This window comes from Schistocerca serialis, chromosome 7 (assembly GCF_023864345.2).
Source record: "Schistocerca serialis cubense isolate TAMUIC-IGC-003099 chromosome 7, iqSchSeri2.2, whole genome shotgun sequence".
Lineage (NCBI taxonomy): Eukaryota > Metazoa > Arthropoda > Insecta > Orthoptera > Acrididae > Schistocerca > Schistocerca serialis.
Window position 1 is genome coordinate 452552766 of NC_064644.1, and position 17020 is coordinate 452569785.

Below are 17020 nucleotides of genomic sequence, written 5' to 3' on the forward strand. Positions count from 1 at the left end.
CTTGGCGGAGAAGGAGATGCACTGGGTTTCTTATTAGCCTTCTTGGAAATATGATGTTTAGATGAAGGAGGAACCGATGGGTGTGAACTTGGGGTACATAAAAAATTTTCACGAGTATGCTCTTTTTTCGAAGTCTTGGTGTCTGACTTTTGGGCTCGAACCCGATGAACGGTGAGCCATAGAGTGCGCAGGCGAAAGTGGTGAGGTTGAACAGGCGATCTTTGCGCTGGCCGATCTGACGACCGTGGCATTAAAGGTGAGGTTGCAAGTCTGCGTGGCCGCCTCCTTTGTTGGTCGAGGAGAAGCAAGGACAGTGCTGTGTTTTCCTGTCTGAGGCACGGTGGGCTGTCAACTGGCGAATAATTTTCGAGCAGCAAAGGTCGACACCTTTTCCTTCACTCCGATTTCCTGGATGAGCTTTTCGTCTTTAAAAATGGGGCAATCTCGAGAGGAAGCAGCATGGTCACCCATACAGTTGATGCAGAGAGGGGATGGAGGTGGACAAGCACCCTCATGTGCATCCTTGCCACACGTAACACATTTGGCTGGATTGGAACAGAACTGGCTGGTGTGATTGAACCGCTGACACTGATGGCAACGCGTAGGGTTTGGGACGTAAGGGCGAACGGAAATTATCTCATAGCCTGCTTTGATTTTCGATGGGAGGTGAACTTTGTCAAATGTCAAGAAGACAGTGCGGGTTGGAATGATGTTCGTGTCAACCCTTTTCATAACTCTATGAACAGCCGTTACGCCCTGGTCAGACAGGTAGTGCTGAATTTCTTCGTCAGACAATCCATCGAGGGAGCGTGTATGAACAACTCCACGCGAGGAATTTAAAGTGCGGTGCGCTTCAACCCGGACAGGGAAAGTGTGCAGCAGTGAAGTACGCAGCAATTTTCGTGCCTGGAGGGCACTGACTGTTTCTAACAACAACAAGGTGCCATTTCGTAATCTGGAACAAGACTTTACAGGACCTGCAATTGCGTCGACACCTTTCTGAATAACGAAAGGGTTGACCGTGGAGAAGTCGTGACCTTCGTCAGACCGAGAAACAACAAGGAACTGTGGCAACGATGGAAGAACTGTCTGTGGCTGAGACTCAGTGAACTGACGTTTGTGAGCAGACATAGTGGAAGGTGAGGAAACCATTGCGGAAGAATCCCCCATGATTACCGGCGTCTCCGATGGCGCGCTCCTCCCTTGTGGGGGCCCTCTCTGAGGGCACTCCCGCCTTAGGTGATTGTTCACACCTCAGGTCACACCTCCAGACAAACGGACAGAGGGACCAATCGGCACTTTCGGAAGGTATCAGCTCGGGTAATCACCCCTCCCTGGGCCTGGCCGTTACCAGGGGGTACGTACGTGTCCTACCTGTCTACCTGGGGCGGGGAATTACGCGTTACCCCGTCACCGGCTACGCACAAAAACGCGTGGGTCGGCCTTCAGACACGCACAGGGAGGAAGAAAGAGAAAGGGAAAAACAAAGAAAGGGAAAGGAAAGAAGAGAGGTCTCAAACGCCGCAGCGGAGAAAAGGGTAAAGAGAAGAGGTAAGGAAAAGAGAAGGACAAAGGAAGGATGAAGACATACAAGCAGAGAAGGTGAAGAATGCGTTACATTTACGAGCGTCCGTCTCCGGACGCAGGCACAAACCATACTCCCAGAGGGGGAGAAAGGGGAGGAAAGAGCCAGAGGTGGGGGGGGGGGGGGGGGGATAGGGAAGGATGCGGAAAAGGAAGGTATGCAGCCCGGAAAGGAAGGAGGGCCACATTAGCTCGGGGTCCTGTGCTCGCTACGCACGTATCCACAAAAGAGTTGTGGACCCCTGGGGGTGACTCATTGACTTGTGCCAACACAACAATCTAAAAAGCATATCAACATAACTTGAAAGACCCACAAGAAAAAGGAAAACATTGTGATCCCCCATCCTTCAACTAGGTGAATTTCAAATAGATGTCCACCTGCTTAGCTGGATGGTGAGGCGCTTGCCTCCCACGCCAGCGGGCCCTGGTTTGATTCCCGATCGGGTTGGAAATTTTCTCTGCTCAGGGACTGGGTGTTGTGCTGTCCTCCTCATTATTTCATCCTCATCACCAGCACGCAAGTCGCCCAATGTGGCGTCGACTGAAATAAGACTTGCACTTGGCGGCCTAACTTCCCCTGATGCCATACATTCATTTCCATTTTTTTCCAAATAGATCATGTTGCAATCTCCTACGATTTCCAAAAAGAGATACACGATGATCACGTTGGCAGAGGGGGAAATATAGATTCTGACCACTATCTTATCAGAGTCAAAATCAAATTCACACCAAAGGAAATGCTGAAAGAAACCACCACTAATTCCCAAATTAGATTTGAAGAAAATCCAAGAATTAAAGATTATGGAATTATGGGAAAAAAACAACCTACAAACAACTGGAGAGATTCCCTGAAGAAAATTATACAGAAACTAAGTGAAGTGATCCCACTAAAGAAAAAATCCAAACACCTGAGGTGGAATTCAAATTGTGATAACGTAATAGAAGAGAGATAACGAGCCTTCTGAAACTACAACTGTGACAAATCAGAAACCACCCATGATAAATTTTTCAAAGTCAGAAAATAAACAGCTAAAATACTTACATAAACTGAAAAAAATATCTTAATGAACAGCTAAACTCAACTGAAGAAGACTTTAGGAACAATAAAACAAACAACTTTTACAAAACATTTGCAAATCAAACCGAAGGATACACTCCATGAAACCTCTGTTTTAGGAAACATAATCGAAAATTGACACTAACTAACAAAGAAAATTGTCCAGAATTGGCCAAATTATTTCCCAAAACTTCTAAATTGCTCAAAACCAGCAAGAGATTGCCCACTTTACAAACAGAACACAGGAATGACACTTCACTACAACCAACTCAAGAACAAATTTACACACACATTAGAAAGCTCAAAAATAATAAATCATTGGGAGAAGACGGAATGTAACTGAACTACTGAAGAACCTCTGTTCAAATTCCTTAAAAGAAATCACAAAAATCATCCATGAAATATGGAAGACAGAAAATATTCCAGAGAATTGGAAATGTGCACTAACTCATCCATTGCACAAAAAGGGAGAGATTGAATGTAAACAACTACAGAGGCACTTCACTTTTGCCAATCATTTGCAAAATTTTATCCGCTTGTCTCCTGAAGAGCGCACAATACAACTGGAACATACCAAGCAGGCACGCCAACCTAATGCATTGTGCCTGAACAGAACTTTAAATTTAAAATTATTTTAAAAATTAAAGCAATCAGGTCGAAACCAATAGTTTGCACATTCATTTATTTTTAGAAAGTATACAATTTTATAGATAGATGATCTCTATGTAATACTCTAGAAGAACGTCGACTAGACACTGAAACTCTAAAACTGACTGAACAAACACTGACAGAAACCAAATCAAAAATTAATTTCATACGTGAAATTTTGGAACCATTCTTAATTAAAACAGAAGACAAGGAAATGGAATCTCACCACTGTTACTCAAATTAGGTTTATGCGAAGTAATGAAAGAATGGGAAATGGTTCTAAAAAAGGAATCTAGACCCTCAAAGGATGTGTAGAGAAGATTGGCCTCCAAATCTCCAGGAGAAGACAATCATGTTCCAAGTTAGGTATTCCGAAACATAAAACAAATTATGGTGAAATCAACAGACTAACATTAAGTATCTCCATGAAATTAATAAACCCGAAATAGCACAAAAAAAACGGATTGCAGAAAATCAAGAAAGCTTCCAGATTCGTTCCAAATTTGTATAACCCAGAAATGCCTGTCAAAAGGCACTAAAATCAGGTACAACAACACAGTAATCAAACCGACAGTCACACATGGAAGTGTAACACACGCAATGAATTGAAAACTAGGTTTACAAGAAATTAAGGAAGTAGTGAGAAAGATTATTTAAAAAATTCTGGGACCACAATACACACATGATGGATACAGACTGCAAACCACTGAGACAACAGAAAAATTATCAAACATCAAACCTGACAGCAGAAAGATACGAATGAAGTTCTATGGACACCTAGACAGATTACCTGGAAAAAGACTAACTAAACATCTACTGGACTATGTGACACCACTTACAGTGGTGGGGAATGTCCAATATAAAATTGGAGCCATGCATTTTAGTGCTGCTGCCAGACAGATTACCAAGCATAAAATTTTTATCAGAATAAATTAGCTTTTTGGATCATTAAACCATAAGTGTGTTATACTTCCATAGCATGAACCAAACCTCCTTCGAAAGAAGTACAAACTTCGCCAAACAAACGGCACACAGCTCTGAATGTTAAATGCTGCTTGCGACTTCTAGATGTGACAGAACTCTCCTTCTAGATGTGACTGAACTTGCAGCCAGATTCTGTACAGTAGTTATTATAATATCTGTAACTTCTCAATCACTTTGATAATGACAAATGTACAATTTCTTGTCAACCCCTAGTAGCTAATCCTAGGTGTAAGCCAGAATAACTTGTTTGGAATTGTGAGCTCTCCAGCTGGATGTATTTTAATATTTTACTTCTATAAATAGACGACAGAGTAAGATTTAGTACATATGACAGCACAAAAAAAGCAATTGCTGATATATGAATTACCTGCCTTGTTACAAAGGGGCCAATCACATTATGGTGTGCACAGATGTGTCCATGAAAGTAAAGAACACTAACTGTGATTGTAGTAGTAGGACAACTTGATACTTAGCATGGAGTCAAAAGCGGTAAGAGGTATCTAAAGGCCAACAACTGCAGCATAATGCTCAGTGGCGTAGTTGACGGTATAGTATGCAACTGCATGGTGACTAGGTTTGTTTCATATCTGCCTTAATGCAATCTCTCGCTGCACACATTACTCCATTAATTTGTTTCAGCAGCTATCACAAAATTAATAGAACAAACTGTTCACAGATCTTATGAAGATATTTTCAGCCCTCAGAATGGCTTGGCACTTATCCTGTTCAAGACCTACTAATTCTGTGACTGTTTGCAGTTTGCAAGGAAGAGAGATCAGTAATAAATCTTATTTGCTGCCACCTTCTCCCACGTAGGTATTCCAGGGCCATCAAGGGTTCTTTGCACAGGGTCCCGTCAGTTTTCTCACATGGTTCATTTGATCTCTGCCCACATTTTCAGCAGGGATTAGATGCGGTGCAGGGGATGGCCAATTGGAAAGAGAAAGCTCATTCTGTTCTGCAAACCACTGCTGCATCATAGCTGATAGGTTTATAAGGAACTGGTCTTGCACTGAACAAATTACACCTGCAGAAGATAGTTGTCACACAGACTGGACCACAATATTATGTATTACACAGGTATACTAGGCAGCATCATGTGTACCATCTATCCTGCGAAGCATTCGAAGTTCACAGGAACACATCTAGCCACGAACTGCCTTAGACAAATGGCCACTGGATGTATTTGAGGTCAAAACAGGTAGACTGCAGCCTGCATATTCTAACTAAACCACCAGTGACTGAACACAATGCTGATTCATCTGAAAATATCACATTCCACCAGTCATGACTGACACTTTCCTTGGCAAATGTTGATCGTTAGAGTTGATGGTCATCACAAAGCCTCTCCTTCAAAGTCCAGTACCCAAAACCAACTGCGTTCTCCAGTGTCTTGATAACAGTTTATCCATCGTCATCCAGAAACACTGTACAATGCCCTGGTCTCCGATGTCATTAAATTCCCTTCCTCCACAAGGGCAATGACGCAAGTACGAATAGCCCATTGATGGTGAGGCATTGCACATGAATAATGTGACTTGATTGAAAGTGATGTAATGCTGGCATCTGAACTCACTCTTATACTGTCACTGGCTATTAGAAAACGAATGGTGTGCTTGCAGTTCTGAATTGGCACAACACACTGTTAGCCTATTACTGTGTAATATCTGTGACTCTGTGTGATTAATTCTCGTGTTTTATGTCAAATACAGATAGTAAATTTATTCTTCAACCCAGTGTGGTGAAGCTAGCTCGGATATTTTTACTTCCCCTCTTGTTTTGCCATCTGCCTCCTTAAAATTTACTTTTCACTAATTACCATTAACATACATGAGTATAATCTGAGTTTTCATAAGAGAGAGAGAGATTGTCCCTCCGTTTTAAAGAATATACCACCAGGTCTAATTGTGTGCTTAATTTTATGTGTGTAATTGATTTTCTAATTTATTTTGACTATTATTAGCTAGTATCTTTCATTATAGGGTGAAATCAGTAATTGTTTCGTAAATTAAATTCTATTGTTGACTTATAAACAAATATAAATTCTGTACTAATTATAAACATTTGGAGAAACAACTAATAGTATTCTTAAAGGATCTATTTGGATTTATTTGAAAACATCTTAGCAAAGCCAGCCCTTAATTAATTCCAAAGTAATTAACAGTTTTGTCAGAAGTATTGTTTGCGTAACGATATCTGTTAATTTCATCATTTAAACAAATAATTCAGCTTAACCCTTGAAGTAAGACAAACTGTTAAAAGAGAAGGAAGTTTTTGATGTATTCAGTTAATTTAATGAGAAGTTTCAATTGCAATTTCTATAAATTAAACAATGAACAATCTATAGGTTCAGTGCCTGTTATTGTGAGGATGTATAAGGGACAGATTTTTGGTCCCGAGACAAGTCAGTCCATGGCCAAGTTTCAGACGACGAACACGTATTTGTTACAACAGCAACAACAATGCGATTAACTTAACTATGAAATAAGTGTAATACAAACAAGCCATGTTTTAAACAATGATAGTGTCTGTTTAATATGTACCTTATTGTCCTGAAAAAACTGAACTATGTGGTTAGGTTTTTACTGCTTGTAGATGTTCAACAGTAAACTACTGTAGCAGCATATGAGTGTTTTCCTGCAATGAGGCTTATCGAAAGTTAAACATTAGTGCACTGGGCATATAACTGTAATATTCGGGGGTTGTGAACAATAAAAGTAAAGAACTGTGAAACGCAACTGCGCACTTGTTGGCTACATTATTTACAGTAGTCAGTGTTGAAATTACAAACCCCATTTTTCAGCCAGTGTAGCAATGCAGTACGTCGGCACCAAGGACAATCAACAAAGAAATAAAGCAGACGAACTTCACATCAGGAATGGCATTCTTAACCTGAAGTGATTTGCAGCCAAAAATTCATTGCACCTTCTGTAGAAAATTAGCTGCACATCATCAAAATGTGTTTCCTTGTAACACAATGGAGAGCTTCATAGACAACAAATTGCTGAGCCCGAATACTGTCTCTCTTACAGGGAAATAAATATGTGCATAAAACTGACAAGATCAGTTTCCTGTAATTTTTGAAATAGTATTTCCTCACCTGCATGTTCCCAATATAAATAGAAAAATATGGCATGCAGCATTTCACTCATTTCATTACTGTACTGGACTTAACTCTGGCTGAGATTTCCACTGGCCAATTTTTGTGCTGCCAAGTGTACAAACTTATTTCAGCAAAGAATTCACTTGGTGCAAGAGTCTTTTTTCTCGATCATTTGCTAGAACTCATATAACAGGTACTAAATGTACTACTACTGAATAAACCACTCTCTCTTGCAGTCAGCTCAAGACAGAAAACCAACAGTAACAGATTAACAGCTGCTGCGGAAGATAGCCACACAAACAAATTTAACATAATTGGCAAGTTTCTGCTTTCATAAAAATTTCACAACAAATTATTTTTTGTAATACTTCCTGTTAAATCATGCTTTGCTTTTTTCTTCTCCATATAGGATATCACACTAGCACTTTTAGGTCTCTTTTTCCCAATTTCAGCCTCCCAGTGAACTTTCATGCTTTTGCAGCATAAATTAATACTACAGAATATAATGCTATTGCTGCACATGCAAAATAGGTACTTATACGAATACACTGTATTCACTGCAAACACATTAAGAAACATCAAACACATTAAGAAATAACAATTTTCCTGAGGCAGTTAAGATTCACACAAAAGCTCAGAAACAAAGTAACTAACCACAACAAAAAATGTGAACTCAAAAAGTCACAACTGAAACTTCATGAAACTATCATAATGACACATTTCAGTAGGTAACTTAAGTAATGTAACTTGCAAAAGTACCTCAATAAAACTTGTTGTGGTTCTTCATCCACACCAGGTTTCTCCAAATCTTGGAACGTTGCATCAATATTGTCTTTCCAGAGTTCCTCTAGCTTATTTATTTGCTGAGCTGTTATCTGTCTTGCACGCAACTGCTCTTGTTCCAGAGGGATCTTCACCAGCCATGTAAGGAAGCATCTGTCTGCAATCAGTGGTTTCCACTGTTCCTGGTCCCTGAATTATTAAATTTTTGCACTGAGTGAAATTTGCAAAGAAAAAATACTAAAAAAATATACTTTGTTTTTGCTTCTTAATATTTAAATGTTTAGAAGAATTTGTGAAGCAGTTGTTGGATTGGGTTGATTTGGCGAAGGAGACCAGACGGCGAGGTCATCGGTCCCATCGCATTAGGGAAGGAAGTCTGCCATGCCCTTTCAAAGGAACCATTCCAGCATTTGCCTGAAGCGATTTAGGGAAATCACGGAAAACCTAAATTAGGATGGCAGGACACAAGATTGAACCGTTGTCCTCCCGAATGAGAGTCCAGTGTGCTACCCACTGTGCCACCTTGCTCGGCAAAGCAGTTGTCACATCAGACATATTCCTTAGAAAATGAAAATGTTTTTAAAAAAATCTCTGCAAGTGAAAAACCGTAACTCCAGTTTTCTCTGTGCTAAAACCAAATGGCCATTATACTACAGTACAGAGTAGTAGAAGTGACAGCTGGTAGAGGTTACTACTGGTCGCATGCATGTGTTTGGCCCCTGGTCGGAAGATGCTGGGAGTGGAAGCTTGCAATCGGCTCATTGCTTATACGTTAGAAAAGAAACAAACATGTAATGTACTAATGCATCACAAAAGTGACACAAAAGTTGATAGTGAGTCACTGCAAGGACCAAGTACATGTCACTTATTTCTGTAAATAATATCAACTACTTATTGTTACAGTGCACAAAACTGTTAGGTAGCTATGGCTGGCAATGAGCGCAAGCATTCCTGAGTGGCACAAAGTCAGCTAACTTCTACTGATTACAGAGGGGACAGTAAAAGTGTGCACCCAGTAATGTAACTGGCAGTATTGACCAACTAGGATCACGTTAATAACTTCAGTTCCTCTTCTTTCTTTGTTGTTGTTTCCCATTTTTTCCAGTATTCCCTCATTTTCTCTCCATGAAGTCTCTTCCTTTTTTCTGTCCATGTTGTACCCGAGTTTTTATTTCTTCTGCTTCGAAAGCCTTCCAAATTTAGTAATTTTTTTAAAACGGTTTCTTTCTGCTATTTCTGATTCTTTGATGTTTCTTTTTAGATCTTTCCTTACTTCTGTAATCCATGCTATTGTTGATTTCTTCTTCCGGAAATATAGGAGTATTTGTTTTGTTAGTCTATTTCCATCCATTCGGTAGGTGTGTCCGAAAAACGTTAATCTTCGTTTGACCATTACTTCAGATATTTTTCCTCTATAGTTTTGTAGATCTCCTCATTACTTCTTATTTTCCAACTATCTGCAGTTTGTATTGCACCCGTTCTTTTTCTAATAATCCTTCTCTCCAGTACCTCTAGTTTGTCCATCTTATAGTTCATCGTTAGGCATTCAGATCCATATAAACATTCGGGTCGTACCACTGTGGTGTAGTGTTTTAGTTTTGTTTTTCTAGATATTCATTTCTTATTGTAAATATTTTTGGTCAAAACATATGCTCTTCCTATTTTGTTAATTCTTGCATCTACTGCAGAGTTTTCTAATCCATTCTGTTGTACAGTCTCTCCAAGATATTTAAATTTATTTACTCACTCTATTTTACCTATCTGTGTTTCTATGAATTTTGGTGCATTTTTTTATATTTGCCATGCATTTTGTTTTTTCAGCTGAAGTTTTGAGGCCAGTTCTGTTTGCTATTTTTTTCCAGAAGGTTTATTTGAATAACTGCTTCTGTCAGGTTTTCTGAAAGTATTGCAAAATCATCCGCAAAAGCCAAGCAATTTACCTGAATTCCATTACTTATTCCATTGCTAATCAATTAATAAGAAATTAATAGCTGCCCCCCCCCCCCAAAAAAAAAAGAAAAAGATGTACTCAGGCAAAGAGGAGTTTTAATGACTTAATACTTTGCACCTGATGGCATAAAAACGGTGATGTGCATTACGAAATGCTCCCCAGGGAGTCTCCGTATCAGCTGGCATTCATTACCAATGACAGACATCTTTCATTGACATTTTATCAAAAAATGCCAAACAGAACTGCATGATAACACCTGCCTGTCCTCTGCTGATTTCACAAAAGAACCATCCAGGAGTTGAGTTTGTTTTGGAAGTCATCCCCAACTCTTATTATTCTTGTTTTCTGCCCCCCAAATGTTTACTCCCCTCCACAGCTTATGGAGCAACTATGAAGGAAATTCCTTTTGGGCAAAAATATCCTTCAAACTTAGCTGGAAAACATATTTAACTATGAACCAGTATGTCTCCACAGGCATGGAATCTGTGAACTACCTGAACATTATCAGATAATGTGAGAGAATACATTGCTGATGACAGATTTCTCTCTCATATTTCCTGTAGTGTTCAATGTACTACCGAACTATGCAGTATATAAAATGAATTATATAAAAGTATATAAATGAATTACAACGTACAACAACCACCTTATGACAAAAGGCAAACAATGGAAAATCCAGGATGGGATGTAACAATATTATGAAAAGAAAGTTTCTACTCACCATACAGAAGAGACACTGAGTCGCAGGTAGGCGTAACAGTAGTTTGTGTGTGTGTGTGTGTGTGTGTGTGTGTGTGTGTGTGTGTTGTTGTTGTTGTTGTTGTTGGCCTTAATGGCCAAAAGCTTTATTTATTTGTGACAGTCTTTGTGTTGTGCCTCTCTGCTACTCAGCATCTCCGCTATATGGTGAGTAGCAACTTTCCTTTTCATAATATTGTTATGATGAAAGTCTATGTTAACGCAACACAAGCGTGCCTAAATCAATACAAATTAATAATACATTAGATTCTTTGGACTTTGAAATGGTATTCATTTAGTGTCATCCTCACATTATGAAACTGTGGCAACTCAAACAGATGCACAAAGTAACCCAGTCAATGAATTGTTCAGTTCCACAACTTCATAAAATTGTGTGTTTACAAAAACCAAAAATTATGGCAGCGGAAGCAAGGAAAGGCATTATGAATTTGCTGTATCATACACTTTACACCCTTACATTACAGGACACAAAGTAGTGAGAGTACTTATGCTGGAGAAGTTTTTGCAAGTTTTTGTTATTGATATTTTATCTGGCTTTTTGTACCTCTGTCACACAATAAGCAGACAGCTGGGGCTTCATTAGAACTGGCAGCAAATGTAGCCTTTCCTTTACATCTCAATACTGTTGCCTCAGTGCTAGCAACCAACTGCAGCATTCATATCTACCTTATTGTTCCACTGGTGGCTAATACGGGTAAATCACAGTGTAAAATATGAGTTTAGGTACAGTTTCTGTGTGGAGCACCTTTCCTGATCGGACACCATAATTTTAATAACTTGGTTTCACACCTTAAGTGAAAATCACTCAGCCCATTCGAAGGAAATGACTAGACATTGAATATTCGTACTTGCCTTAAGCATTTACCTTCAAAGCAACAGCAAGACCTCCAATCAGAAAAGCTGATACGAAGCAGGCAGTAATATAGGTTAAGTCGTCAACCATTTCCGATGATGTATCATGGTAGTAACAAAGCAGTTTATGTCTGAGCATGTTACACAGCTGCTTTGTGAGCAATGTGAACTATAGTTACCAGAAAGCTATAAATGCATGGCCTTTAAAAGTCCAGGATGGTTTATTGTTGTTTCAGGCGCTGGTTCCACTGAGTTAAACCAAAATATAAGACAACTTTCATGACAGCAGAATGGTGATGCCTATTTGTTGGGTTACGAGAATGTCTTTCTTTTGGTAAACCTCTATACTTACGACAAAGCTCAAGAAATACAGAGAATGCCTTGAGGCATATTATACTGAGAGGCTCCTGGTAACCTCAGTTCCATATCTTGCGGAGGAAGTCACAGATCACTGTACTGGGAACACGAAACTATTTAGTGGCTTCATTTATGAGCCTATAGCAATTGGTATGCAGAGGACTAATTTGCACCAGCTCAGTTTTCAATCAGTGGTTGAGAAGTATTTCCCTTATCAATGGGTCAGGTTGTGGTTGTTTCAATGAATTTAACAAGCTAGAAACCTATGTGGTACATATGATAGATGTCTCCATTTGTATCCAGGCATTAACAATGAAATACAACTTTCGATGCCTGGCCTGGAGTTGATGTGAAGGTTTCCTGTAAGGTCACAATACTTACAAACAAGACTGCAGCACATTAATTTAGTAGCTTTTAGGTGCCTAGGGAACTAGATTGAAGCAAACACCATCATTGCAACAAGATGACGAACAGTAGCTAAACCAAAGATTGGGAAAAATTCATAAATCTTCAAGAATTTCAAGAGCCGCTGGGAATTTTAAGAATTGGGGTGTCCACGAATGTCCTCCTCCACGAGTCAAGATGGGTCATAGAGACCTAAGGGATACAGCACTTTGTGATTAATTTTGGTAGCACAGTACTTTCTGTGGTGTCAGCCGAAGAGCAATGTGCCAAAGTAACACTGGTACCTTGCAACCCAACATCAGAAAAAGATATTCACTACAAGCCGCATCAATGCACGAGCGACACCCACGTAGCCACACCCCGAAACATTTCATAACACCTTTGCATCAGCTGTTCTACTTACAGCCAAGCACAGTAATGCTCAGCCCTGTCTGCAATCATCTAGTAAGATGACAGTATGATCTTCTGGAATAGCAGCTGTGTGATCGAACGTATTAGGAAGAAACCAACAAGAAAGTTAGTGTTAAATGTACTCTGACTGAGACACTTGTATTTTGTTTATGTCAAGTGAACATTAGTTCAGAGATAGTATGAATACTCATCAGATTCCTGTGGAAATGTGCTGTAAAAAGTGAAGGAGGGAGAACAAATAAAAATGCAGGCGAAAGGGCATAAAAATGTCTAAAAACTGAGATTGACAGGAAATTTAACACTGCCTCACAGGAATGGCTAGAGGACAAATGTCAGGATTTGGAAGCATATTTCATTAGGGGGGAAAAACAGATACCGAGTGCATAAAAATTAAAGAGGCATTTGAGGGAAAGAGAAGCAGCTGTATAAATATCGAAGCCACAGATGGAAAACCACTCTTAAGCAAAGAACGGAGAGTTGAACGGTGAAAGAAGAATATAAAGGGTCTGTACAAGGTATATGAACTTGAGTGCAATATTATAGAAATGCAAGAGGATGTACGGGAAGAGGAGATGGGAGGTATGATGCTGTGAGAAGAATTTCACAGAGTGCTGAAAGACGTAAGTCAAAACAAGGCCCCAGAAATAGCATTCCACCAGAACACCTGATAGCCTTGGGAGAGCCAGCCATGACGACTCTCTGCTATCTGGTCTGCGTGAAGTACTAAACAGGTGAAATACCTTAGACTTCAAGAAGAATGTTACAATTCCAAGGAAAGCAGTTGCTGACAGGTGTGAAAATTACTGAATTATCAGCTTTTTAAGTCATCACTGCAAAATACTAACACAAATTTTAAAAAAAGCCGAACTCGGGGAAGATCAGTTTGGATTCTGCAGAAATGTAGGAGCACGTGAAGCAATACTGAACCTCTGACTTCTCTTAGAAGATATGTTAACGAAAGGCAAATCTAAACTTTTTTTTTGCATTTACAGACTCTGAGAAAGCTTTTGACGATGTTGACTGAAATACTCTCTTTGAAATTTTAAAGGTAGTAGGGGTAAAATACAGAAAGTGAAACACTATTCATAACTTGTACACAAGTCAGATAGCAGTATTAAATGTTGACAAGCTGAGAAGGGTTGTAGCCTGTCCCTGATTTTATTCAATCTGTACACTGAGCAAGCAGTAAAGGATGTCAAAGAAAAATCTGGAGTATGAATTGAAGTTCAGGGAAAAGAAAGAGAAAAAAAAAAAAAAAACTTTTGAGGTTTTCTGATGACATTGTAATTCTGTAAGAGACAGAGAAGGACTTGGAAGAGTAGTTGAACGGAATGGAGTGGGTCTTGAAAAGAGGATAAAATATGGCCATCAACAAAAGCAAAAAGTGGATAATGGAATGTAGTTGAATTAAACCAGGTGATGCTAAGGGAATCAAGATTAGGAAAAAGAGGTACCAAAAATAGTAGACGAGTTTTGCTATTTGAGCACCAAATAACTGATGATGGCCGAAGCAGAGAGGATATAAAATGTAGACTGGCAATGGCAAGAAAAGAATTTCAGAAGCAGATAAATTTGTGAACACTGAACACAGATTTAAGTATTAGAAAGTTTTTTCTGAAGGTATTTGTCTAGGGTGTTGCCACATGTGGAAGTGAAACATGGATGATAAACAGTTTAGATGAAAAGAGAATAGAACCTTTTGAAATGTGGTGGTACGGAACAATGCTGAAGATTAGATGGGTGGATCATGTAACTAATGAGGTGATCCTGAAAAGAATTGTGGAGAAAAATGAAAAATTTGTGGAACCAACCTGACTAGAAGAAGGGATCTGTTGTTACGACACATTCTGAGGCATCAAGGAATCCCATTTAGTACTGGAGGGAAAAATGGGGGGGGGGGGGGGGGGGGGGGGGGGGTGTAAGATCACACAAGGGAGAACCAAGAGATTAGTTATTCGAAAGTGAAGCGGCTTGCACGGGATAGAGTAGCATGGTCTTCAGACTGAAGACCACAACAACTACAAAACTCTATTCATCTTATCTATGTTTACATGCAGTGAACTAATATTTTGTGTTATAATAACCACTTTGTCTCCTCCCAGAGGAAACCAAGGGGACCACAATTGTATCAAAGAGTATATTTTCATCCAGTACAACACTTTCGCAACACAAATGTTTGGAGTGCATGAAGACTACAGAAAGTACAGGCTATTTCTATATCCAGGTGTTTAGTTTCATAACCAGTTTCAGACTTCTGAATGCGAGGTATTATTACTAAACAGAGGAGGGTTGCAGCCTCCAAAACTGATAAATAACCGGCAATTTTGGTCTTAAAAGTAGCTTACATGGAGACTTTGAAGATATTGATGTTATTAATCAAAGGGAGCCTTGTAGGGCAAATAACTAACATTGGGAGTTAACTATCATTATGAAGCTAGTTAAATTACATGACTTCGTACGGGTAACTTGTTTCTTTTCTTTCACTGTTACTGTTGGACTTTTCGTTGATATGTCTGATAAGAACACATGGTGGTCGTTGGGGTTAAGTGGAGACTGGGAGAGATTTGTTTCTTATTCAATGGCGGAAATCTGGAACTTAAGTGAACATGTCAAATTGCTGCACAGCTGATAGTTATACCTCTCCTGAAAGGCAAGATGCAGTTGGTGATCCTTATCTACACTATTTAGTTATTATTGAACTGTTGGATGTTGATCAGGGCCTGCCAATAACTTAAGCTCTATTGGCATAACAGAGTAGTGAAGTTGCATGCATTACTGCTCCGCATCTGTGGTGGTGACAACCACAATTGTGACCGCAATCTATCTAAGTCAGTCTCGAATATATTCCTACAACGACATCTGTGATGCTTATTAGGATTAAGTTTGTCATTTAGGGGAAAAAGCATGGGAAAATGTATGGAAGCTACACATTGTTTTGGTGCACAAATATCTAATATGTTTCTCTCTTATATAATCTAAATCTGTTGCTTTAACAATTTATAACTCCTTAACGATATTTTATCTGGGGATATTAATCATGAGGTTACCAGACTGCATGCATATTTATCAGTCTAATTTTTCACGATTCGGTCATCCTAGATTTTTTTTAAGTTGAACACTAGCTGGTGAGCATGAATATCCAGGGAAAAATGAACACGCCCACCAGCCAACATGAAGAGGTAATTAAACCTTTTCAACAGTTTGTAACCTTTTCCAAAGATTTTAGATGTCTTAACATTTAATGGGTTGAAATTAAACAATTTCATTTATCCACTACTAATGGTGACACGCCATTCTGCAACATCTCTCTGCCAAAAGCGTTTAGCTACTACATGAAGGAAACAGAAAGAGGAACTGCATCTAGTGTGATAATTTATGAGAGATCTACAATGAGCTTGGTAGTTGAGATGTGGGAGTGAGTGCAAACGGTGGTGTGGCATACTGTAAAACTTGAAACTTTAAACTTCCTGGCAGATTAAGACTGTGTGCTGGTCTGAGATTCAAATTCAGGATGTTTGTCTTTTTCAGGCACGTGCTCTGCTGACCGAACTACCCAAAGACAACTCACGACCTGTCCTCAAAGCTTTACTTCCACCACTACCGAACCTCCTATCTTCCAACTGCCCAAGAAAGGGAAAAGTCTCAAGTTTGAGTCTTTGTCTGGCACATTGCTTTATCTTGTCAGGATGCTGATACTATCCATACAATGTTGAGCAATTCTTTCATAGGCACAAATTAAATATGGATAATAATCCAGCTAACAATGACCTTGTTAAAATAAAGTAGTGGTAGTTTATGCTCATGAATTAGCAGCGTATCAATAGTCTCTGCAAATTCCACAACCATATGTCCATCTATGCAATTGCATTACATCTTGACAATTCTCATACGAATACATGACAGACTAGAGGTGTCATTCATATGACATGATCAGGGGCTAAATTAGCAACACCTCTGACGAATGAGAGGCACTGGACGAGAAAGGAGCACCACATTCAGCTGCTGGATTGTTTCTGTCTTAAGCATACTTCCAAGCTGAAACATTCTTCAACATAGGCACATTTTTGCCTTTATTTACAAATTGTCAGCAGCTGCTGCATTGTAAACATTGTGAGTAGATGATACT

General features: G+C 39.3%; 1 protein-coding gene across 1 annotated transcript in view; it reads right to left on the reverse strand.

Annotated features, from left to right (window-relative positions):
* The window catches only part of LOC126412138 (regulator of nonsense transcripts 1), a 119251-nt gene that overhangs the window by 74778 nt on the left and 27453 nt on the right, over positions 1-17020 (reverse strand). The window contains exon 5 of the mRNA XM_050081587.1: positions 8136-8348. Coding sequence (XP_049937544.1) covers positions 8136-8348 — 213 coding nt within the window. The remainder of the gene's footprint in view (positions 1-8135; positions 8349-17020) is intronic.